This window comes from Anabrus simplex, chromosome 1, assembly GCF_040414725.1.
Source record: "Anabrus simplex isolate iqAnaSimp1 chromosome 1, ASM4041472v1, whole genome shotgun sequence".
Taxonomy (NCBI): domain Eukaryota; kingdom Metazoa; phylum Arthropoda; class Insecta; order Orthoptera; family Tettigoniidae; genus Anabrus; species Anabrus simplex.
The window spans coordinates 319,099,653-319,126,617 of NC_090265.1; the positions used below are offsets into that span (position 1 = coordinate 319,099,653).

A 26,965-nucleotide genomic window follows, 5' to 3' on the forward strand; every position below is an offset into this window, starting at 1 on the left:
GATCTTAGAAATGTTCTTCCTTCCGTTCAAGCATTTTCCACTGAACTTAAAGATTTACGGACTGAATTTCAAGAATCCCATGGTAACATCTCACAAACTCAAGCAAAGTTAGCTCAGGTGCAGGAAACCTTGCGAGATGCATTAAAGAGCGACGTGGGTAAATTACGAAGCGAGATAGGATTAATTAAGAGCACGCAAGGAGAACTCGACAAGCGTATTACAGGACAGCTAGATAGCACGCATACCCAGATAGCTGCTTTCTGTAAAGACGTACAAGTCATTAAAACTGACTTGAGAAATGAAATAAAAAGTTTAGACACCTCAATTAATTCTAAAATTAAAAATTTGTCCGAAGAAATGAATCAAATTAAACTTAAAGAACATACAACTGACGTCACAATTCCTGGTTCGTCGAGGGAAATACACAATACAACTACCCTTATTAAAGTACCAGATGACAAACCAGTCAAATTTTCAGGACGTGATGAGTACACTGCTCGAGAATTTTTGTTAAATGTCGACGATTACTTGGAAGAGAATAGGGTAGAGGACGATAGAAAACTTAGAGTAGCATCCAAACTTCTAGAAGGACGAGCCTTATCATGGTTCATAGCTTTTAAGAGCAACTTTAAAAACTATGATGACTTTAAACAGGCACTTCTTAAACGCTTTTGGGATTCAGAAAGACAGCACCTTGTCAAGATGCAACTCTACTCTAGCAAATACAATACTTCAGTCAATACTTCCCGATATTCAGATTACTGTCTAATGCAATTAAAGAAACTCCAGTTTTTAGATCCACCTTTGCCAGATATTGAACTTATTCAGATCCTGACACTTCAATATCTGCCTCATGTTCAAGAGATACCAGTCGCTGCCAACATTAAAACATTGGAGCATTTTGACGCTACTTTGCGTAGGTTAGATACGGCTAATACCCAATCTAGTCCGAAAACTAACAGGAGTCGAGAAATAAATACGAATTCTGCGGAAATAAAACCTCCGGAGAGAGAGGAACCCAGGACACGTGAAGAAGGCAGATTAAGCCCTACTAACCCAACCAGATTCCGGAATTTTAGACGTCAGAGGAATCAGGATAGACACCCTTACCAACCTAGGAATTCATGGAGACAGCGCGAAAGCACTCCTGAAGGAAATCGTGAGGCCAGACGGCGAGAACTCGAAAGTAGATGGAAGGACACACGGGAATACATCAGGGAGAGAAACCGTAATCCTGATGAACCTGGAGCGACATCCCTGGAATATCAACGTCAATTCGGACCAAGAGAACAAAGATCACCTGATCCTAACCCAACAGGCGCTATAAAAAAAACGCCGATCTCGCAATAGGGAGATTGACTACCGAACACGATGAGGTCGAAACGTCAAATTATTGTACTGCTGTTATCAATTACTGGCATATTGACGATTCCGAATTACTATTCGAAGACGCACAAACACTAAGGCCAATTATTACACGTTCATTACCTGTCATAACAGTACGCACAGGCAACCTACAGGTGATTACGCTCATCGATTCTGGAGCGCAAGCTTCTTTAATTTCTGATAAGCTTGTAGACTCGCTGAAAGATCAGAACAATGTTTTGTTATTACCTGCAGCTCAGATTAAAGTAAGAGGGATAGTTCCTGATAAGATTGTTAAATGCAAGTCCCAGGCATTTTTAGAGTTTGAAATTAACAGTCAGATGTTCGAACACATATTTTTGGTAGTATCACGTCTTAACTTCAACTTAATACTTGGATCAGATTTTATGATCAAATACAAAGGAACCATTGACTATGATGCCAACATCGTAAGATTACAGAATAATTCCGTAGAACTACAGCTGGTAGGACGAGGTGACCTGGAAGTTCAAGAGAAGGGAGCCCGTTTTGAAGAAGTCGGTGGTGACATTATTAAGCCCGCTGTAAGCGAGGTTGCGCCAGCCGTAGCAGAAAGTAGAAAGGGTGACCAAAGTGAGGACGACGCAGAGTCCCTATTCAATGAGAACTCCATTATAGGTCCGGATTATATAATGTCAATAGCCAGTGTGGTTGAAGACCCGGAAATTAAATTAAAATTGGAGGAGGCTAAAAATGACGTTCTACAGAAATTTGCATGTGTATTCGATGACAAGCCTGGAGAGATAGCTGACTACGAATATCATCTTGATGTAAATGACTTGTCTCCTTATCAGAAGAAACCATATCCCGTACCCGAGAAATATCGAGAAGAAGTTCGTAACTTAATTCATAAAATGACAGATGATGGGAAAGCCTGAATACCTACTAACGGATCACGGAACGCAATTCACTTCCGTAGAATTCCAACAGGCTTTGGAAGAGCTCAACATTCGACATATCATGAATTCTATTAGGCATCCGGAAGCTAACCCTGCTGAAAGAATAATGAGAGAACTCGCTAAATTCTGTCGAATTTATTGTAGTGAACATCACTGGAAGTGGATCGAGGTCTTGCCAGTCATGCAAAAAATTATGAACTCTATTGTGCATGAATCTACTAATGACATTCCTCTCAGCCTACATCACGGGTCAAAACCAGAGCGACCTTGGGACAGAATATTACCAGCCCTACCAAATGCTAATGTGCCGCAGCAAGTCAAGATCAACGACGCGCTGATCAGGTTAAGACATGCAGCCGCCATCAGAGAACGACGTCAGCGTAATAGGAAGTTCAGAAGACCATTGAATCCTGGAGACCTTATTTTAATACGGAGACCAGCTACCTCCAACCCTGAGAGAAGGATTTACGCTAAGTTCTGTCCACTATTCGTAGGTCCTTACCGTATCCGCACTGTATTGAGAAACGGGGCTTATGAAATTGTAAAATTGGACGGCACTTTCGAGGGTATTTATAACTCAGCCAATTTAAAACAATATGTACCACAGGAAGAGTAAAGCCTGGAAAAGAAAATCCTGCGTATTTTCTTTTCGTCCAACCAAGGGGAAGATGTACCAGGAAGGCCTAGGTCCTGGTCCATGTTAATTGAAAGAAATGTTATTTCCAGCATTAAAGATCCGACCGACGTACGAACATCCATGTAAAGAATGTTCCAGTATGTGCCAGACCCTACGAGTGCGCTAGGCGGAGTCAAGTGACGTCACCTGTCGCTTGAAGCTCACCTCCCCTAGAGATATTTCTCGAAAGAAATTTTCTTTTAACAGCTTTTTAACGCCTTAACCAATTTCAACGGGACAAACGCTGAATTATAGCAAACATCATAAAAGTTAATCCCTGTAAATTTCAAATTAATTTATCAAACGGTTGTTGAGTTATAATAATTTAAAGTCTCAACGAAATTACGTAATCACGGTCACATGGCCGAGAGAGCCGCCACCCCTCCCTGCGCTGGTATCTATATATGTCAAGGCCAGACAGCCCGCAAACTAGTACAAGGACAAGCAAACAGCTGTGTGAGTGAGATAGCGAAGAGACCGGCCCGCGTACAGTATGTTCGCGCAGTCACGGTAGAAGTAGTTTCCGTCGTATCTCCGGAACGCGAAATTCTATCACCGATAGAATTATTAAAGGACGTCGCACTGCAGTTAGTATACCGCGTCGCGATTACAATATAATCCTAAAGACATTTAAGACTGTAACGCGAGTGAACTTATTGGAGTACAAATATTAACTATTTCATTACGTGTGGACTTGGGTAACTTCAAGTAACATTGAACTTCTACTGAGCCTAATACTTAGAATTACCAGAACTCATATTCACGTCACATCAATATAAGACTCACAGTAGTAATTTGAGTGAAAAAGTGAGAACTTTTCTGTGTTAATATAACATTATAGTAACAGGATTAGCAGAAAATAATCCCTAGCAACTTCAGACTGTGTTCAAAGACTGTGCTTATCGACTTACTTTCTTTTTTTTTTATGTGAACTGTGTGATTATGAACGTTTCAATAACGACTGTAAATAGCATTTCGTACAGAAAGGACTGTGATTCTTCATACGCCATAAATAGTGTTCAACAGTGTCAGTGATAAACTACTCACACTAAGTAAATTTTCGTGTGCGAAAATCACCCGAACAAGCTACAACTCAACGTGATCCAGTTCCAGCTGTCATCACCTCATTGGGAACGTCAACATCGCCAATCCTGATTCTACATGGAACATTCCAGACGTCCATCTTTCGACATTTGGTAGCAACAGTTCTTGTCATAAGTGAGTAACAAACTAACTAAACTTTTTCATTTATTTTGAACAGTGAAACTTCAGTGTCGCGTGTGAACAATTTTCATAATTTCTCAAAAGTGATAAATTTAATTTCAGTTTCATTTCTCGTAGAAAGACTGTAGGCTTTCAAGTGTGCTATATATCGAGATTGACGAACTGAGAACTGAAAACTTTGATAATTTCTCATATCCATTTACAATTATAAAAGTGTGCTTAGGTTTAAAAAAGACTTTAGGTGGAAATTCCCACATATGAAAGACTTTGAAACCAATGATATTTATGCCATTTTTTTTTAAGGAGATTATTTTCGACATTTAATTTCTATGCAAAATTTGAGTCAATAATCATACCGCAGGGTGAAAAATTAATAAATTGTTTTAAGAAAAAAAATTATTTACCATCTATTATTCGCTCTGCGAGACTATCCTTCTCTGTATCGGCTCCAAAACCCAGTTCCACTCCCTGAAGTCCTACTCATGCCCTTTGCCCACAACTTTTCCTGGTACAGTATGTTAGGAAATTTGTTTGGAAGGGTAATAGGGAGGTACATTCAGGGAAACGGGATGGCCTAGGGAGCAGTGATAAGGGAACAGGGAACTGGAAATCAAGTAGGGATGACATAAAATTGTTAGTGTTGAACTGTAGAAGTATTGTAAAGAAAGGAATAGAATTAAGTAATTTAATAGATATATATTTACCAGATATTGTAATAGGAGTTGAATCATGGCTGAGAAATGATATAATGGATGCAGAAATTTTCTCATGGCACTGGAGTGTGTATCGTAGAGATAGGATAGGAATGGTGGGAGAGGGAGTGTTCATTCTGATGAAAGAAGAATTTGTAAGCTATGAAAAAGTTAAAGATGAGACACATGAAATTCTATGTGTAAGGCTCATTTCTAAAGATAATAGGCAACTTGATATATTTGGAGTGTACAGATCGGGAAAGGGTAGCACTGACGTGGAATTGGAATTATTTGATAGGATAGTCGGCTATGTGGGAAACGACATGGAAAGAAATGTGATTGTAGCAGGAGATCTGAATTTGCCAGATGTCAATTGGAAGGAAATGCGAACGACAGGAAGCATGACCAACAAATGGCAAATAAGTTAATATGGGAAGGACAGCTGATTCAGAAAGTGATGGAACCAACCAGAGGGAAAAATATCCTGGATGTGGTGCTGATAAAACCAGATGTGCTCTGTAGGGAAACTGAAGTAATAAATGGTATTAGTGATCATGAAGCTGTTTTTGTGATAGTTAAAAATAAATGTGATAGAAAGGAAGGTCTTAAAAGTGGGACTATTATGCGGTACCATATGGCTGATAAAGCAGGCATGAAGCAGTTTCTAAAAAGTAACTATGATCGGTGGAAAACGGTAAATAAAAATGTAAACAGACTCTGGGATGGGTTTAAAGAAATTGTTGAGGAATGCAAAAACAGGTTTGTACCTTTAAGGGTGGTAAGGAATGGTAAAGACCCACCTTATTATAATAGAGAAATAAAGAGACTAAGAAGGAGCTGCAGACTGGAAAGAAATAGACTTAGAAATGGCTGTGGAAGTAAGGAGAAATTGAAGCAACTTACTAGGAAATTGAATCTAGCAAAGAAGGCAGCTAAGGATAACATGATGGCAAGCATAATTGGCAGTCATACAAATTTTAGTGAAAAATGGAAGGGTATGTATAGGTATTTTAAGGCAGAAACAGGTTCCAAGAAGGACATTCCAGGAATAATTAATGAACAAGGGGAGTGTGTATGTGAGGATCTTCAAAAGGCAGAAGTATTCAGTCAGCAGTATGTAAAGATTGTTGTTTACAAGGATAATGTCAAGATAGAGGAGGAGACTAAGGCCAAAGAAGTAATAAAATTTACATATGATAACAATGACATTTATAATAAGTTAGAAAATTTGAAAACTAGAAAAGCAGCTGGAATTGATCAGATTTCTGGGGATATACTAAAGACAATGGGTTGGGATATAGTACCATATCCGAAGTACTTATTTGATTATTGTTTGGTCGGAGGAGCTATACCAGATGAGTGGAGAGTTGCTATAGTAGCCCCTGTGTATAAAGGAAAGGTTGATAGACATAAAGCTGAAAATTACAGGCCAGTAAGTTTGACATGCATTGTATGTAAGCTTTGGGAAGGCATTCTTTCTGATTATATTAGACATGTTTGTGAAATTAATAACTGGTTTGATAGAAGGCAATTCGGTTTTAGGAAAGGTTATTCCACTGAAGCTCAACTTGTAGGATTCTAGCAAGATATATCAGATATCTTGGATTCTGGAGGTCAAATGGACTGTATCACAATTGACCTGTCTAAAGCATTTGATAGGTTGGATCATAGGAGACTACTGGCAAAAATGAGTGCAATTGGACTAGACAGAAGAGTGACTGAATGGGTAGCCATATTTCTAGAAAATAGATCTCAGAGAATTAGAGTAGGTGAAGCTTTATCTGACCCTGTAATAATTAAGAGGGGAATTCCTCAAAGCAGTATTATCGAACCTTTATGTTTTCTTATATATATAAATGATATAAGTAAAGGAGTGGAATCGGAGGTAAGGCTTTTTGCGGATGATGTTATTCTCTATAGAATGATAAATAAGTTACAAGATTGTGAGCAACTGCAACGTGACCTCGAAAATGTTGTGAGATGGACAGCAGGCAATGGTATGTTGATAAACGGGGTTAAAAGTCAGGTTGTGAGTTTCACAAATAGGAAAAGTCCTCTAAGTTTTAATTACTGCTTTGATGGGGTGAAAGTTCCTTTTGGGGACCATTGTAAGTATCTAGGTGTTAATATGAGGAAAAATCTTCATTGGGATAACCACATAAATACTGTATGATTGTAAATAAAGGGCTCAGATCTCTGCACATGGTTATGAGGGTGTTTAGGGGTTGTAGTAAGGATGTAAAGGAGAGGGCATATAAGTCTCTGGTAAGACCCCAATTAGAGTATGGTTCCAGTGTATGGGACCCTCACCAGTATTACCTGATTCGAGAATGAGAAAAAATCCAAAGAAAAAGCAGCTCGATTTGTTCTGGGCGATATCCGACAAAAGAGTAGCGTTACAAAAATGTTGCAAAGTTTGGGTTGGGAAGAATTGAAAGAAAGAAAGAAGAAGAGCTGCTCGACTAAGTGGTATGTTCCGGGCTGTCAGTGGAGAGATGGCGTGGAATGACATTAGTAGACGAATAAGTTTGAATGGCGTTCATAAAAGTAGGAAGGATCACAATATGAAGATAAAGTTGGAATTCAAGAGGACAAACTGGGGCAAATATTCATTTATAGGAAGGGGAGTTAGGGATTGGAATAACTTACCAAGGGAGACGTTCAATAAATTTCCAAATTCTTTGAAATCATTTAGGAAAAGGCTAGGAAAGCAACAGATAGGGAATCTGCCACCTGGGCGACTCGCCTAAGTGCAGATCAGTATTGATTGATTGATTGTTTATTGCATGTTGTCCCATGTATGGCACAAACCATAAACCAACAACAAATATCTGCCACATGAAGTTCAGATTTTCTAAAACTCTTTTTTTCTTAAGTCAGGGCACTATATTAAAGCAGTAAGACAATTTTCAGGAAGAAAAAAGAGTCAAAGGAAAAAACTGCAATGAAATTTCATGCATACGATACGTTCATGTAACCCCGTTATAAATGACTAAGGAAAAACGTCTTTTTGCTGAGGAAGGTTTGCTTGCTTTCTATGTGATGAAATACAACCATTCCTTCAGATCAATGGACAGTAACCCCTGTGGGTGCAGGTGCTATAATAACACCCACGGTACCCCCTGCCTGTTGTAAGAGGTGACTAAAAGGGGCTCTCAACTTGAAGCGTGAGTTGGCATCTATGGGACCTTAGCTGAGTCCTGGAATTGCTCCCACTTGTGCCACACTCCTCACTTTCATCTATCCTATCCGACCTCACTTGGTCAACCCTTGTTCTTTTCTGACTCCGATGGTATTAGGTTTCTGAGGCCTAGGGAGTCTTTCATTTTCACACCCTTCATGGTCCTTGTCTTTCTTTGGCTGATACATTCATTTTTCGAAGTGTCGGATCCCTTTCCTTTCTCTCTCTCTCTGATTAGTATTATTAGAAGATGGTTGCCTAGTTGTACCTCCTCTTAAAACAATCACCACCACCACCACTCAATGCACAGCAGTGCTGCTATCATCAGAAAGCTGTTTGAAAAGAAATGTATGTGTTTGAGAACCAAGTTCAATCGATGATAGTGAGTGTGTTGGCTTCGTATACAATGCATCAAATTCGTGATGAGTTGAAGGATGCATAAAACATTTCAGTTACGGTGGTTACTTCTAATAACAAAAGTGTAAAATTTGTTACCAGTTACTTGCTAGATATTTTGTGCCAAGTAAGGGCATTCAGATAAAGATGATTATATAACAGATAAAATGGCTGATGGTATAACATATCTTATCATGGAAGTTCTTAATTCCATTTGAGGGATAAACTGGTTGCATTCTGTGGCGACAAGCGTAATACAAACTTCGGAGGTACAATGAAAAAGGGACAAAGCAATGTTTCTGCAAGACTCAAACCTTTGCTGAAGAGCAACATTCATGTTGTAGGTTGTAAGCGCACCTAGTATATAATGTGGTAAAAACCAGTGCTGAAATTCTCTCTGCAGACACAGAAACCATTGTAAACAAAATTTTTCCATATTGTATTTCCACATTCACACCATTCCTGTTGAAGAACTGAGAGAGTTTTGCCACTTTGCTAAAGTGGAATATAAACAGGTGCTTGGTAATTGAAGAAGTAGATGGTTTTCCTTGGAACCAGCTGTGAAAAGAATCATTGATATTTAGGAGCGGCTACAACCTTTTTTTTTTTTTTTTGGTCTCAAGACAAATGCTGTATGATTTTCAAAGATTTCTTTAGGGACCCTTTGCTCTGGCTTTATTTTATTCAGACCCAGTTGAAAGACATTGAGGAAGCAGATATGTCAGTGAATGAAGTTTTGGAAGAGTTAAAAATATTGATAAGTAAAATGAAAATAGTGAACATTTTAAAACTATGAAAATTCAGTCGATGATAGCAAGAGGATGGCTTACATAGAGAATTTGAATTCTTGGACATTTCCAGTTTATTTTATGACACATCAATTGACTCTGTTGAAATGGGCTTAGCCATTTTATGTGCTGAAAACATTTAACTGGGTACAGTGAAAAAACCTTCTTTAGAAGTTGGTTCAGCAGAGTCATACAACTTAGCAGTGCCATCTAGTGAGGGCTACCAAGGCTATCGGTGAAGCCCAAACCTCAATTGAGAATGTTGGAGGTCTAAAGCACACTATAATGTAAGCATCTGACACATTGTTCCATTTACAGAACTTGAAAGCAGTGAGAAAAAACGTCACCTCTATTTCTGAGAGCAAGGCATCGGAGACTGATATCACAGCCCAGACTCTCGCACTCTCCCTTCTACTCGCCCCATGCGGCATGCTGCTGTATAGCGGTTAGGAGCGGGGACCGGGGAGATAAGTGTGCTAGGCTTCGGTCTGTCAGATCGCCACCGCTGTCAACCATGCGTTACTCATCGTATATACCTCCTCACCTCATACTTTGACTTAATCATATAGATAACAGAGTGCTGGTATTTCAATTTCCATTTTCTACATCCTTGTAGGAAGACACTGCAGTGCTCCTGTTATAGGACTAATATAGTTTTCTTTTTATAGGTAGATATGCTAAAATGGAATGCAATCTTTCAGCTTCTCTTTTGTTGGTTGGAATCAAACCCATGATCATGGGTTGGAAACCACCACTGATCTCCCGAAGAAGCTAATAAACCAGTGAATGATGGGTACGACTGCTGTAAAATTCAGAATTTTTATTTGATAATAATAATAATAATAATAATAATAATAATAATAATAATGGCGCATGGCATCTGTATAGGCTTGGTGGTATCCTAATGAGGATAAAATGAATGGCGAAGATGTCATAAACATCCAGTCCCCAAGCCAGAGCAATTAACAGTATGAGGGGTTTGATTATGAGAATTGAACTAGTGCCATCAGATCAAAAGCAAGCAGTCTATCCATTTAGCCACAAAACCAGACTTTAATTTGTTAAACCTTAGGCTACCATCTCCACTGATCAGGGGTTGAGCATTGGCAGTAGCAGACGCCAGGGCAGTAGCTTGTGAAGCAGCTTTCACAACTACAGGCTTCTACTGGTAGCCCACGTTTTGATCCCAGCACACGCCACTGCAACTTAGCAGAGCTGAATGAAAGTATTCTGAAAGAAATATGTGAAGAGGAACTTCTTGAGTAAGTTAATTATGTTAAAGATTTATTTGAAGTGAAAAACCGTGAAGTAAGGACTGTTAAGCATGTTGGTGAAAAATGGTCTGCCATTTTCAATTTTCTTGCATCCCAAGACATCTGCTGCAAAAACTAGCAGCTCATTGCTGCATTTGTGCAAGCTCTACCTAGCACTAATCCTGCTGCAGAAAGAGTGTTTTTTATCACAAATGCTTTGTGGACTGATGAAAAGAACATGTTCAGTATATAAAATGTTATAACTAACATTCAATTTCAAGATACTTCATATGTTAGTTTTTATACAAGTCTGGCAGAAAATGTTAAACTCCTGAATGAATATAATGAACAAGAGATTTCAGAAACTACCCACAATGAAACATCCAGGCCAAATGAGAACCAGAAATAAGTAACCTATGTGTGCCTAAATTGAAAATATTGATTGTCTACTCTAGTTTTAGGCTTCATTATAGCAACAAAGAAATATCATTATGTTTACATGTGATAACAATAAAATACAGAGAAGATATAAAGTTGTTAAAACAATTTGTTGACTGCAACTCATATTCGAGTAAACACATTCTTCAGCAGTTTACATTTTCACATTCATAAAGCTTTGTGAATATGTTTCATATGACTTAATAGCCCAATCTTGGCATGAAAGAAACGTCCACACAGATCACATGAAATGGTTGGGGGAGGGTGGAACTGAGCTTGACGGAGCTTCAGTGCTTGTCGTTTATACTCTTTCTGTCGCCATTATTCCTCTTCAAACACAAAAACTGATGTACCAGGCGAGTTGGCCATGCGCATAGAGGTGCGCGACTGTGAGCTTGCATCCGGGAGATCGTGGGTTCGAGTCCCACTGTCGGCAGCCCTGAAGATGGTTTTCCGTGCTTTCCCATTTTCACACCAGGTAAATGCTGGGGCTGTACCTTAATTAAGACCATGGCCACTACCTTCCAACTCCTAGGCCTTTCCCATTCCATCGTCGCCATAAGACCTATCTGTGTCGGTGCAACGTAAAGCAACTAGGAAGAAAAAAAAAACTGATGTAGAAACACTGCGGTGCTAAAGTGTACAATTCTCAGCAAGCATATCCCAGGGTTGAGTGTTAATTACAGCTCTTTCATAGTATGCTTTAGCTCAGGGTCTCTCAAACGCCCAAAATCTCTCATGTGCAAATCGAGGCACAGGGACTCCGTGCACTCTGCATCGGTCCGACTCGGCTCAACTTGGCTTGACTCGGATGGTGTAGTGTGCTGAGAGTGACGAAGCGTCCGGTGAGAGACGGCTTGTTTATCAGTGAAATAGATAAGCGCAAGACAACAACATAATAATCGAGCAACCGGTTTCGAAGAAAGCAAAGACTTCCAAAAGTCCATTTCAATTGAACTGGGAAATTTTGTATTTTTTTGTCAGTCTTGACAATCAAGCCAAATGCTTAATCTGTGGGACAATAATTATGTGATAAGTCACTGGCACATTGAACCTGAATCTGAGGCTCAGGCTGAAGTGTAGGGAGTTCAATCAACTGGGGTCTTGTCTTCACAAAATCAGATCTTAGTTCTTGTATTACTTCAAGAATATAATCATGTCGAGAGATTCTCTGTCCCATAACTTCCTTGTAGACTATCCACGAATTTATTGCTGCTAGATCAAGTACGTTGTAAAATACATGTACATACCACCTTCGGCATCCAGCTCTAGTGATGTATTTATGCACCATTTGATTAGCTACATCCACACCATACTTAGTTCTGTTATAAAATTCAGTAGTACTAGGGAGCTTCTTGATATTTTCACTGACTTGAACGATTGGGTGTAGAGTGCTTAGCAGAAGCACATTCTTGTTCACTTTTCCTTGATATACTGTGATAGTAGTGTGATCTTCCTTCTAAAGTATGACAGTCTCGTACAGATTCATACGTAGTGCTTTGATTGACACCGGGATTTCCTTCCTCACTTGACTGATTGTTCCAACAATACTAGTTTTCTTCTCTTTCAGTCTCTCAGCCAACTTTACCAATGTAAAGAAGTTATCAGTGGTCACATTATGTCCTTTCATGAGGTATGGGTCCATAAGTTTAATGACAACATTTTCAGGCAGGGACTCATTGGTGGGTCACATTTTGTCTTTCCCAAGATAAGGAAACTCTTTGCACACATACTTAGAATCAACGTCTACCTGTAGCCAGAATTTTATGCCAAATTTATCTGGTTTGTTGGCCATGTACTGCATGAACCTGCACCGAGCTTTGCTGGGGAAGAGTTGTTCATCAGCTGTGACATTCGCTCCTGGTTTATAGCACGCATAACAATTCTCAATAAATCTATTCCAAATAGCCGACGCCAAAGCAAATTTATCTGTCTGAAAACGAGTGGATCTAGTTTTATGGAGATCAAAGCGCAAATACCTTAGAATTTCTTTGAACCAGTTTCTTGCCATAGTGTTAGTGAAAACAGGGGGACCCCATAAAGAAGACCACATATGATCTACAGCTAGACTAGTAAGTTTATAAAATCCACGGGTGTATAACAAAGCAATAAAAGCATCTAATTCTTCCAAAGAAATAGACCAATTATTATCCATTGTCTGTCTACAAGCTTCAGTCTCTGTGCACATCTTTGTATGCTTCAACATGGATGCTTCAATAAATAAACGCCAGGCACTAACCTTGTTAACAGTCTCTACGTTATGCTTAGCATGAGAAGTAGGCCCTGCTGCCTCTTTCAGTACATTCTGAGCAGCCATCCTTCCAGGGGGGTTCCCACTACTGTCGATAACAGTCCAAATAGTTGTTCCATCCTTACCACATAACTGATCCCCTGGTGCAAATGAAGAGGACTTTACCAGTTCATGACCTCTCCCACTTCGTCCCCTTCCTCTTCAAACAGGTTGCCTGCTGCTAAGAGATCGTCCTCTGCTGCAAGATTGATCACGGCTGGTTGAAGGAGAAACTGCGTCTATCGTAGGTGCAACATCTACCGTGTGCATATTTTCATCAGTCAAATCACCATCACTATCCGACGTAATATCACACTGTTGAGGTATAAAATCCTCATCGTCACTCATTGCGTCTATATCTGATAATGTATCTTCATCACCTGATTCGTCTTCTCCTAGCTTTTCAAGTTCTGCTAATAATTGAACAGGAGTAAGTTTTTGCTGCCGAGCCATTATTACGCACTATACGACACAAGGGACAGGCACTAACTCATCCAATCGCAACCACTGCTAGAGGCATACTATTTAGTTACATCATACGCTCCTATAGCACCACTTGTAAATATATTACAGGAAGCAAGGAGTGAGCAGAATAGAGCTCTCCATATCAAGGAAGTGAAGTGGTCAAAATGTCCGCTTATGGCTTTCCTAGGTGTAAGGGACAATATCGGTGTTCTCTTAATATCTATGGAATTTTTGGTGTGAATATACATAACCCTAAAAGATTAAAAGTCTCAAAAGAACAACCTCGTGTATAAAAAATTACGAGCGTGGAAATACCTTGAAATTTGCTAACGGTCAAAATGACCGCTCTGCCCATTCTAGTGTTAAATGGACTGTATCGCGATTGACTTATCTAAGGCATTTGATAGGGTAGATCATGGGAGACTACTGGCAAAAATGAGTACAATTGGACCAGACAAAAAAGTGACTGAATGGGAAGCTATATTTCTCAAAAATGGAACTCAGAGAATTAGAGTAGGTGAATCTTTATCTGACCCTGAAATAAGTAAGAGGGGAATTCGTCAAGGTAGTATTATTGGACCTTTATGTTTTCTCATATATATAAATGATATAAGTAAAAGAAGTGGAATCAGAGATAAGGCCTTTTGCAAATGATGTTATTCTGTACAGAGTAATAAATGAGTTACACGACCGTGAACAACTGCAAAAAGACCTCGATAACATTGTGAGATGGACATCAGGAAATTGTATGATGATAAATGGTGTTAAAAGTCAGGTTGTGAGTTTCACAAATAGGAAAAGTCCTCTCAGTTTTAATTACTGCATTGATGGGGTGAAAGTTCCTTTTGGGGATCATTGTAAGTGTCTACTGTAGTTGTTAATATAAGGAAAGATCTTCATTGGGGTAATCACATAAACATGATTGTAAATAAAGGGTATAGATCTCTGCACATGGTTATGAGGGTATTTAGGAGTTGTATTAAGGATGTAAAGGAGACAACATATTTGTCTCTGGTGAGACCCCAAGTAGAGTATGGTTCCAGTGTATGGAACCCTCACCAGGATTACTTGATTCAAGAATTGGAGAAAATCCAAAGAAAGCAGCTCAATTTTTTCCGGGTGATTTCCGAAAAAAGAGTAGCGTTACAAAAATGTTCCAAAGTTTGGGCTGGGAAAACTTGGGAGAAAGGAGACGAGTTACTTGACTAAGTGGTATGTTGAGAAAGATATTAAAGATGTTGATTCCCATAGGGAACCTGAAATATTTGTTCTGAATGAGTAAATGTATAGTGTCTAGTCATGCGTCTTGGTAGGTGTGCTATTTAGCAACTGATGAGCCCAGCTTGGCACACTGGGGCGAAATGCTGGCAATCAGGAATGAGTTAGCTGGAAAAATTTGTATATCCAATAACGGACCAACTATGTAGTATTATAAGTGGTATGTTCCGAGCTGTCAGTGGAGTGATGGCGTGCAATGACATCAGTAGACAATTAAGTTTGTGTGGTGTGTTTGAAAGTACGAAAGATCACAATATGAAGATAAAGCTGGAATTCAAGAGGACAAATTGAGGCAAATATTTATTTGTAGGAAGGAGGGGTAGGGATTGCAATAACTCACCAAGGGAGATGTACAGTAAATTTCCAATTTCTTTGCAATCGTTTAAGGAAAGGCTAGGAAAACAACAGATAGGGAATCTGCCACCTTGGCGACTGTCCTAAATGTAGATCAGTAGTGATTGATTGATACTTTGTAGCATTATGATAGCTATGGAATACCTTATGTACTTGGTATAAACCGAGCATCTGAAATACAGTATTCTAAACTGGGTACTTAGACAAATTCCTGCAAGTCTCACTTCTTCAGGATTACTGAATTTGAGGAGATGAGCCTTGGAGATGATTATAGGTATCCTGAATAACAATTACATTTTATAGTAAATACTGTCACTTTATTACAGGTAAATTCTATAATTATATCAACCAAATTATTATTTTCCCTTAATACTTTTTACTCCTCGTCCTATAAGAGATTATGTGCCCCAATTTCTCCTCCTGAATACCAGTTTTATATTAATATTTTGATTTTTCCTGCATCTAAAAACACCGTAAAACGTATTCATCTACTAATGTCACTCCATGTAATCTCTCCACTGAGAGTTTGGAACACACTGCTTAGTCAAATAATTTGTCTCCTTCCTCCCAAGTCTTCCCAGCCCAAAGTTTGCAACATTTTTGTAATACTACCGTACTCTTATGTTGAAAATCACCCAGGACAAATCGTGCTGATTTTCCTTGGATTTTTTCCAGTTCTCAAATCAAGTAATCCTGGTGAAGGTGCCATACATTGGAACCATACTCTAATTGTGGTCTTACTAGAGACTATTATGCCCTCACATTTACATCCTTACTACAATCCCTAAATACCCTCATAACCATATGAAGAGATCTGTAACCTTTATTTACAATACCATTTATGTGATTACCTCAACAAAGATCTTTCCTTTTATTAACACCTAAGTACTTACTGTGATCCCCACAAAGTACTTTCTCACTTCATGAATGTCTGCCACCGTCGCTTAATGGTTAGCACTATTAGCTGCCATCCCCAGGGCCCTGGGTTCAATTCCCAATATTGCCAGAAATTGAAGAATTGTAGGAAGGCTGGTATCTAGTTAAAATGGTACATGCAGCTCACCTTCATTGGGGGTGTGCTCAAAAAAGAGCTGCACCACCTCAGGATGAAGACATAAATTAACGAACCCCATCAACACAGTAATTAAAACTGAAAGGACTTTTCCTCTTGGTAAAACTCACAATCTAACTTTTCACCATTGCCTGCTGTCCATGTCACAACTTTGTCAAGGTCGTTTTGTAGTCACTCACAAGCCTGTGACTTACTTACTACCCTTTACAGTATAACATCTGTTTTCACTCTCCTGAACAATTGCTTTAAACCCATCCAACAGTCTGTATACCTTTTTTAAATTTTGTTTGTTATATCTTCTGTGTTTCAGTTGTTTGACAGACTGAGAAAAGAGCAGCCAAATGCACTGGACAAACTTCATTGTATCGCAGGGGACGTCAGTAAACTTGATTTAGGGATGAGCCCTGCTGATCGACAGTTACTTGAAGATCAAATTTCAGTCATATTTCATACAGCAGCGACTGTCCGTTTCATTGATCCACTGCCCAAGGCTATCTTAATGAATGTACGAGGTACTCGAGAAGTTGTACGCTTAGCCCTGGGCATGAAACATCTAAAGGTATTGTTGTTATGATTCTCGTAAAGTCTACATGTTCACTGTATTTTGAACCTAAAAATAAACAAATTTCTATTCTGTATAGCCTTACCATTTTCATGAAAGTCATTTTCTCTGCAAATAATGTTGTAATATTAACACACTCTTTCAAACTGTGATTTTAAGTAACCAAAATATTGTTAAGATTTGACATATTTCCACTTAACACAATGTCAAATGTATAATTTTTGATTCAGTACTGTATTTGTATGTGTTGCAATTGTGTAAAATATCTCCTTAGATAAGATAATGTGTTACACTTATTTTGTGGTGTAAATTGGTTGTTCATATTGTTCTCACTCTTGAAACTGATAATCACATGATTTTCCTCCTTAAACAACGAACAAGAGGTGCCTTGCTCTGGGAGTATGGAAGGACATGAGTTCGATTCCCCATCAGGAAATCAAAGAAATTAGAAACAAGACTTCCGCTTCTCAACTGACATACTTAGCCTACATCAGAAATCAGTGGTGTTGTTTGGGTCATCAGTCCATAGACTGGTTTGCTGCAGCGCTCCATACCACCCTGTATTCTGTGCTAACCATTTCATTTCCACAGGTCGAGCATCTGTGAGCTTGCATTCGGGTGATAGTGGGTTCGAGCCCCACTGTCAGCAGCTCTGAAGATGGTTTTCTGTAGTTTTCCATTTACACACCGTAATTAAGGCCATGGCCGCTTCCTTCCCACTTCTAGCTTCTATTCCCCTTCTTTCTGCAATAATTATTGCCCTTGTTTCTTGTCCATGATCCACATAAAGTCTTATAATATATCTCTCTAATATGCATGTCTATGTTCGTTGTGAGTAATTTTCTTAAGAAAGACCTACTAGTATGCGTTTAATGTCCTCTTTACTTCCGCCATTGTTAGTTATTTTAGTACCCAAGCAGGGCCATAGACAGACCGTTTTTCTCGGGTCATTTTTCTGGGGCCCAGGCCATAGTTGGCAAAAAAGAAATCTAAATGAATAAAAAAAAAAAAGCAAAAAGTAAATTAAATATGCCACCAAAAATGTCTGGTCGTACTTGCAGTATGCCAGCAATTTATTAGCAGTTATCTTTATATTCTCGTGTTTGTAAGCAAAGTAATAAAAAAGGGTAGGTTTTATATTGCTTTGAAGAACCCGCACTATTGTTGTCTACAGGGGAAGGGAGTGCAGGTGTTGAGACTGCCTGTCTAACTCCTGCTCCTCCGTTAGTCTTGTACCCTTCCTTTATTTTTGTAACAATTTTAGTTGCTAGTATTGTCGTTCACAGCAAAGTTCGTTCATCTGTTTGGTTTTCGATCTAAATTTTCTAGTTGAGTGATCATGTTCATATAGTAATTGCATTATAGTAAGTCTACTTGTTAAAATTATTTGACTGTTTGGTTTTATTAGTGGTAACAGTATAACATTAGTCACCATGAGCAACTACTATGAACACAAATCAGGGTATCAAATGAGAAAAACAAAAGAAGTGCATGAAATGGAGGCTTCCGAAGGTCAAGCATCCTTGAAAAGATTTATAAAATCATGTTTATGCGCTGATACTGTGGTGATAGGGCCATTACTGTTATGTCGAACTCAAAATCTACTCGATAAAATGGAATTCATTTCATGGTTACACAGGTGTTGGCTTTAATTATTTCCCACAATCTTAAAACTTGATTTACATCATCCTTTTTCTCAAACAATCTGTTCTCAGACCAAATAGTACAAAACTGGTGGGTGCATTCCATTTAGTCTCTGGATGTAAAAATTACCAACACAAATGAATCAATCCTCTGCTTCTGTGATTGAGACAATAGGCCCAAAGCCCTTACCATCAATAAAACCTTCTACAACTGACACTACTGGTCCTGAGCTGTTACTGATCCTATAGCCGATTCATCCACCTATGACTGAGGTAGCAGTACCTGGTCCCCTATTACCAGCGCAACTTTTAAACTTTGAGGTTCATATAGGAAGGCCTTTACCTTCATCTTCTCTTCCTTGGACTGCTCCCTGGCCATTTACTGGCATATATTTCGACATTGGCTTACCAAATTTTAATATTGACACTGACATTAAGAAACACATGAAAATTTTCCTGTGACTTTTCCACTGGATTCTAAGGGCCAAACAATCCCTGCTAGCAACCCATCGGAAGGACATTTGATTGCTTTCAAGTCTTGCAAAAAGTAAAATGCAAGACCGTAACGGGTCACATGGCCCAATACTTGGAAGGAAGATGATGATGATGATGATGATTTTTAAAAAGGAACTGGCAAATGAGGAGTGTGTTCAAATAGACTGGTTAGTGTGAAGTAAGTTAAAGGTGGCTTTGTTCTGTCTTCTGTGTATGATTTTCACTTCAGGTTTGACTAAGCTCTCAGCTTTGGGCTCATCAGATGGATGGTCTACTCTACGAAACTGAAGAAAACTACATGCTCGGGTTCCTGAACATGAAAAGAGTGAATCTCATAAGTCATGTTATTTACAGTGGAAAACAGAACAAAGAAAATACCTAGAAATAAATCTTTGAGCAACATTTTGTGTAATAATAATAATAATAATCGTAGGGCCTCAGCTACCGTGTGCAGACATTTCAATTTGACGCCATCTGGCTGTCTGCTCGTCAATTTCGACGTTCCGTTTTACTCTAGGCCCCCACTAGATGGCAGACCAAGTAAACCGAAACTCTCTTGGGCGTCTATGGCTGAGATTTAATGAATTTTGTCGGGTAAACACCAAATGTGTCACCAGAGATCTTTTACATGCCGACATCGTACGACATGGAGTGTCGAATGGACTTTTTTCCGCCCTTCAAAAATCCGGCTACCTCTGCCGGGTTTGAACCCGCTATCTTGGGATCCGGAGGCCGACACTCTACCGCTGATCCACAGAGGCAGCTAACATTTTGTGTAAAACTATCAAACATGAACAAAAAAGTATAGAGTGACATTCTTTGACTCCTTCTTGATGTAATGTTGTTTCTTGTTGAAAGAAGGTTAGCTTTTCAAGGTGATAGCAACAAAATTGGTGATTGTACAAATGGCAACTTTCTTGACATTCTTGAATTGTTAGCAAAATATGACCCTCTCCTTAGTGGACATCTGCAAAAATGTGGGGCATTCTCAAGAGACTGGAAAGAAGCTCCAAGTACATTACTTGTCACTGGAAATTCAAAACAAATTTATTGATATTTGTGCGCCCATTGTTAAAAATCATAACCTAAAAGAATGTGAAGGGGCAATATATTTTGTGCTGATAGTCAATGCAACTCCAGATTCAGTTCACATTGAACAAAGGGCATTTTTACTCTGATATGTTCACTGGTTCTGCAAAGAAGGTGACAAAACAAAACATGGAGATGAATTCGAACTGGCCAAACAGTACAAAATCTATGTACATCTGTTGGCTTTTGTGGACTGTTCGAAAAAAACTGGAGAAACCATTTATGGTCTGATAAAGAACGACACTTTCTGATTTCAATATACCTCTGTCTGATTGTAGGAGACAAGGATATAATAATGGGAGTAACACGAAAGATGCATATAAGGGTGTGCAAGCAAGAATGCTGGAGGACAACCACCTTGCCGTATACTCTGCATGCGCATACCATTCACTCAACCTTTGTGGAGAACAGACTACAGCGAGTTGCCATGAAGCGGATGCATTTTTTGGAGTATTGCAAAAACTGTACAACTTATTCAGTTCTAATCTTCAAAAATGGGAAATTCTTCAGAGGGAAATTGGATGCTGCTTATGTTCAACCTCAGAAACTTGCTGGCCTACATGACTTGAAAATGTAAAGAAAATATCTGCACATCTCTGGTATCGTTAGAGCTTCAGATAAGGTCTTGCTCCTTAATTTGTCAGCAGTGTGTCAAAGGGACATTAAAGGACTTAAAACTCACATTAAATCATTTGACTGTTTAGTTTTGGCATCCATCTGGTTTAAAACCTTAAAAATGTTTGATTTAGTGAACAGAATAATACAAGCTCATGAGGCAACTATTGATGTAGTCAGTGGAAATTTAAAAAACCTACTGAATGAACTTTGAAAAAATAAATAAAAAATCATTGCAGAGTTTCAGCTAACAACTTTCAGCAATGACAAACTAGTTCTTCCAGAGAAAAAAAGTTTAACAACTGAAAGAATATATTCTCTGTAATATTTCACATAAGAATGATAACAAAACCCAGTCAGACAATGACTGGAAAAATAAAGTAGGCCTATTATTTCATTAGGAATAATAATGTAATTCTTCTCCGCATGACATCAGAGATCTTCTGGACATGAGTATACAGGTCATGGTTATGCCGATATCTATATTCATCTTTGTCTTTAATTGGGCCAAGAATTTTCCTTAAGATCTTTCTTTCTTTAATTTCCAATTTTTCAATCAGGCCTTTCTTGTTCATAGCAAGGAATTCTGCTGCATACAAAGCCTTTGGTCTTATGACAATGCAATAATGTCTGAATTATTACTATTTACATGATTGTTCCCCTTAAGGAGAGCGTTGAACTTGAATACATAATGTCATCTTCGGGCGTTTTTCCTCTTTTCTTCCCAAAATGTAATCATCTTCTCTGAATGCTTCCACTTTTGCTCCTCCGTCCACCTTCCCAGGTTGTCATGATATTCTTCACTCAAATTTTATATTTGTGATTTTATTTTGGCACTCGGTGTGGTCCTCGAGATTCGCTATGTTCATCTGTTGTAGGTCCCTCTGAACCTCCTTTAGCCATTCCATACCGCATTTACTCTTTTAACAATGTTGAGTAGTTTCTTTGCCATTCTGGAGTTGTCCATTCTGCAAATGCGTGTGTAAAACTTTGCTTGGCATTTTCTTATTTCATCCATGATGGTGTTTATCTTTTTGTAGAGTTCATTATGTGGTCTCTTCATCCAGATGCCATTTGTCTTACTGCCCCATAAATCTTCCAAAGAATTTTTCGTTCCTGTTTTTCTATGTCCTTAATTTTAGAATGATCGTCAATCACCATTGTTTTGGATGCATAGGTTGCTTCTGGAAGAATTATTGTTTTATAGTGCCGTAATTTTGCATCTATTGAAATGCTTTTCTTGTTGTAGTGAGCCCATGTTAGCTTGTAGGCCTTCTGCAGCTTGGTGATTCTTTGTTCATTGGTGATCTGGTTTAGCCCCGAGGACTGTATAGTTTCACCAAGGTATTTAAACATGACTTACTTGTGCATTTTCACCATATTGTGTGATTAAACAGGATTTATTTTCTGGCTGTCTTTCCATATATTATTATTATTATTATTATTATTATTATTATTTGCCTATTGCACAATCAGATGGCACAAATCATAGTTGAGGATTAGCAGTAGCTCTCATTGGTCTGCTCACTGCCGTGAAGCAGCAATATGAAAAATTTAAAATGTGTGGTCCATATTATTATTACAATCTTGGCCAGTAAATGATTTTCCAGCAACTTCATGATTTTCTTCCTCTGGAGGTTAACCAGAAGCCAACAATAGTCAACAAATAAATACTAAAATATAATTTATGGAAGCCACCAGTAATTCACCCAGCAACAATGGCCAACCTCTTGAAATACGAGGTGATGTTTGAATTAGATGCTTGTGATACAGCAGGTTTGTGCTTTGCACTCCGCACATGGTCTACGATATCAAATTGACCTCCATGTACCACAGAAAAAGGACTTCACAATGTGAACATGTAACTCTACTTTCTCGATTACACATTGTTTTCAAAAGCAGATATTCTTTCCGTAAACTTACAACTCCATGGGGCAGCATTTTGGAAAGAAAGTAGAAACACTAGCACAAGAGAAAGACAACATTCACCAAACAACAGAGAAAACAATAACCAAGTGGTGGGTTACTTGCGTCATTACATTGATTATGTTTTCCCACAGCTAAATGACATATATGGCGTAAAGAATCACTGCTTTCTTGATCATTAGTAGTGCATATGGAACAACACATAATCATATAGATTTTAGCTACTCAATGATAAAGATGAATGTTATGAAAATACTTCAACACCACAAGATCAGATACAAAGAATGAAATAGTATTAATTATTTTTGAGCAGGAGTTTCCATAAAAACCAGGACAAAACTATGAACTGAACATTATACTATGGAGTCTTGGTTGTAGACAGCTCCACATCGTTCATAAATAAACCAGTCCTCATGGATAATAAGATTTATTTACACCACACACAGTTTTAGTACACCTTTGCATGTGAGATAGGTTACACTGATTACACCAACAAGACACAAACAGGCGTGATGCTCATGCTCACTCCACGCAGCCGAATGACACTAGTTTTGCAAGCTATACCCTGATGCAATGTTGCATCGTGCACAAGGGTGCATTCTGTATGTGGGGCGAGTTCATTCTTCCTGATGCCGCCACATCACCCCCCCACGGAGAAGGAAAGTTCACAAATCGAATGGACGGGCAAAGCGAACTCTGCGTCCTGATCGTGTTGTGTACTTTCTGGGTGGTGATGACGCATCAGGTAAGTCAGGTGTAAAAGAAGTGCTAGGTTGACCGGATGAAATGGGGCTAGCAGATGTGTCAGGTGTGTTGGTGCGGGTAGGAAGAACAAGGTTTGTTTCTATGTATGCAGGTTTAACACGGTCTGTACTCACTACTACTTCCTTGTTTCCGATCATTAGCGTCAAAGTCTTCTCATTACGGCTGACTACAGGGTAAGGACCAGAGTATGGGGATTGCAAGGGAGGCTTCACATGATCAACTCTCAGGAAAACATGGGAGGCAGTTGCCAAGTCTTTGAAGACGAATATTTTCTCTTGACTATGGCGGGAGGCAGGAACAGGTCTTAGTTCGGCCATTACCTTCCTTAGGTGATTTACAACATCAGAAGGGTCAAGTGGAGTAGGAGAACTGGGCGAAGAAGTAACCATTTCCCCAGGGAGGCGTAGAGGCTCCCCAAAAACTAGTTCGGCGGGGGAAGCTTTCAGATCTTCCTTAAGAACCGCACGCATGCCAAGTAATACTAGGGGTAAGGCTTTTATCCACGTTGCACTATGACACATCAGAGAAGCTTTTAGCTGTCTATGAAGACGCTCCACCATACCGTTAGCGGATGGGTGGTAGCTGGTTGTACGGATTTTTGTTGTACCAAATTGTGTCATAAGTCTGCGAAAGAGTGTAGACTCGAATTGTCTTCCTTGGTCAGTAGTTATACGAGTTGGGAAACCAAATCGGGAGATCCAACCACTTATTAGCGTATCTGCTGTTTCTTCAGCAGTGATGCTGCGCATCGGCCATGCCTCTGGCCAGCGAGTAAATCTGTCAACAGCAGTGAGGATATAATTATAGCCTTCGCAGACAGGCAGTGGACCAACAATATCCAAGTGAATGTGGCTGAAACGGCCTGTGGGTGCTCCGAAATTCCCCAAAGGAGATATGTTATGCCTCGTCACTTTATTGCGTTCACACGACAAACAAGCACGAGTCCAGGCACGAGTGTCTTTCTGAATAGATGGCCAAACAAATCTATCTGAGACTAGACGAGAGGTGGCTCGAATACCTGGGTGGCTTAAGTTATGGAGCTTGTCAATGAACTTGCGTCGAAAAGGAAGTGTCAGGAACGGACGAGGTTTTGCTGTTGATGTATCGCATATAATGGTAGTCGTGGTGCCCGGAAGGGTTACTTTTTCTAATGTCAGCGACGTACCACCATGCAATAAGGCTTTGAGTTCGTCATCGTCCGCTTGGTATCGAGCCAGCGCAGCGTAGTCATCTTCTAGTGAGATGGCTTCAACACGAGACATTGTATCGGCGACAACGTTATCTGCTCCCTTTATATGCTGAATATCAGTTGTGAACTGGGATATGAAGGACAGCTGATTTAGTTGGGCTGGAGGTAGTTTTTCTCTGCGTTGAGAAAATGCATAAAGCAGGGGCTTGTGGTCCGTATATATGGTGCAGTGTTGTGCATCCAGTATATAGCGGAAATGCTGGACAGCCTCGTACACAGCTAACAGTTCCCTGTAATAGGCCGGCCACGTTGTTTGACGCGCTGAAAGCTTCTTACTGAAAAATGCTAGGGGCTGCCAATGGTGTCCAACTTTCTGTTGCAAACACGCTCCAACTTGAGTATTTGATGCATCGGTAAAGAGACCTAGAGGCGCATCTGGCAATGGATGAGCGAGTTGAGTGGTTTGCGCTAGGCTTTCTTTGCATTCGTGGAAAGCACGTTGCAATTCTGGAGTCCAGGGGACAGGTTTAGAACCCTTAAGCTTAGAATTGGCTAGGACGTTCACCAACGGCGCCTGCAATTCAGCCGCATGTGGTAGGAAACGTCTGTAGAAGTTGACCATGCTCAGGAACCGGCGGAGGCCCTGGACAGTCTTCGGTAGAGGGTATTCCAAGAGAGACTGGATTCTCTCTGGTGGAGGTTTTGTACCGTCCTTTGAGAGCCGATAGCCCAAGAAGGTTACCTCACTTGCACCTAATACGCACTTGGATGGATTTATGACTACACCGTAATCAGTTAATCTCTGGAAAAGTATGCGGAGATGGTGCATATGCTCTTCAGCATCCCGTGAGAACACCAGGATATCGTCGATATACGGGAAACAGAAGTTTAAATCTCTAGTGACCTCATCCATAAAACGCTGGAAAGTTTGTCCAGCGTTTCGTAACCCAAACGACATATAGGGAAATTCAAACAGCCCAAAAGGGGTTGTTATGGCTGTTTTGCAAATGTCACTGGGGTGAATTGGAATCTGTTGGTAGGCCTTGATAAGGTCAAATGTACTGAAAATGGTTGACCCAGCAATGTTATGGCAAAAATCTCCTATGTGTCATACCGGGTAGCGGTCGGGTATTGTCCTTGCGTTCAATGCCCGGTAATCGCCACATGGACGCCATGAGTTGTCCCGCTTAGGTGCAAGGTGCAAGGGTGAGGACCAGGGACTATTAGAAGGTCTCGCTGTACCACACCTTACCATGTCCTCGAATTTTTTCTTCGCTATCTGCAATTTTTGGGGTCCTAGACGACGAGGTCGACAAGAGACTGGTGGGCCTTCGGTTGTCCTAATGTGATGTACAGTATTGTGTTTAATATCACGTTGGATCCCAGGTGGGCGAGTAATGGACTGAAACTCAGCGAGCAACATGCTGAAAGGTGAGTCGGTGGATACTGCAGCAGTCTTTACGCTGGCCTGTTCGATAGAAGCTACAGATGCCTTAACGTGTAGGCCGGTGGTGCCGTCGAGGAGGCATCTGTTACGGCAGTCAGGGAGTAAGTTATAGTAAGCCAGAAAATCAGAACCAATGATGGCTGTGCTAACATCAGCAATGACAAACTGCCAACGAAAGTCACGACGTAAACCAAGGTTGAGGTTCATGGAAAGGCTACCGTATGTCCTGATTGTACTACCGTTTGCAGCGCTCAGCTCATACCCAGAAGCTTTGCAAGTGCTTCCCAGAAGCTTACGCGGGAAACAGCAAAGGTCAGATCCGGTGTCGATCAGAAATTTTGCTTTGGTATTCTGATCAAAAATAAATAGACGGCGGCCCGATGTAGAACAGACAGTTGCCGTCTTCACTGGCTGTTCATTCCGTTTTCTGCCTGCCAGGAACAGGGACTAGTACATTTTACAGCTTTATCTTGGAACTTTTTGTGGTACCAACAAAGCCGGCTCTGTGGAGTAAGGGAACGGTCACGGCTTTTAGATCTCCTTTTACTGTGACTCCTGCCTCGGGGCTGGTTACGGGCCAGGGCATCGACTTTACGTGTCAATTCCTCCATCTGGGCAGCTAAAGTATTCGGCGCAGCTGTAGCATGTACGGCCAAGTGGCTATATGGTGGTGTGACAGTAGGTGAAAGTTCCAAGATCTTGTCTGCAAGCTCTGCTATATCAGCTAGAGGCATTAACTGGGCCGCTAATATAGCCTGCAAGTGCTGGGGTAGTCGACGCATGAAAAGTTGTTTTAATATACTTTCGTCATGAAGTGAGCTACC

At 39.9% G+C, this 26,965-nt stretch overlaps 1 protein-coding gene across 2 annotated transcripts in view; it reads left to right on the forward strand.

Annotated features, from left to right (window-relative positions):
• The window catches only part of LOC136856746 (fatty acyl-CoA reductase 1), a 324,691-nt gene that overhangs the window by 101,499 nt on the left and 196,227 nt on the right, over positions 1 to 26,965 (forward strand). For both annotated transcript variants that reach the window (XM_068224950.1, XM_068224951.1), the window contains exon 3: positions 16,721 to 16,969. In XM_068224950.1, coding sequence (XP_068081051.1) covers positions 16,721 to 16,969 — 249 coding nt within the window. The remainder of the gene's footprint in view (positions 1 to 16,720; positions 16,970 to 26,965) is intronic.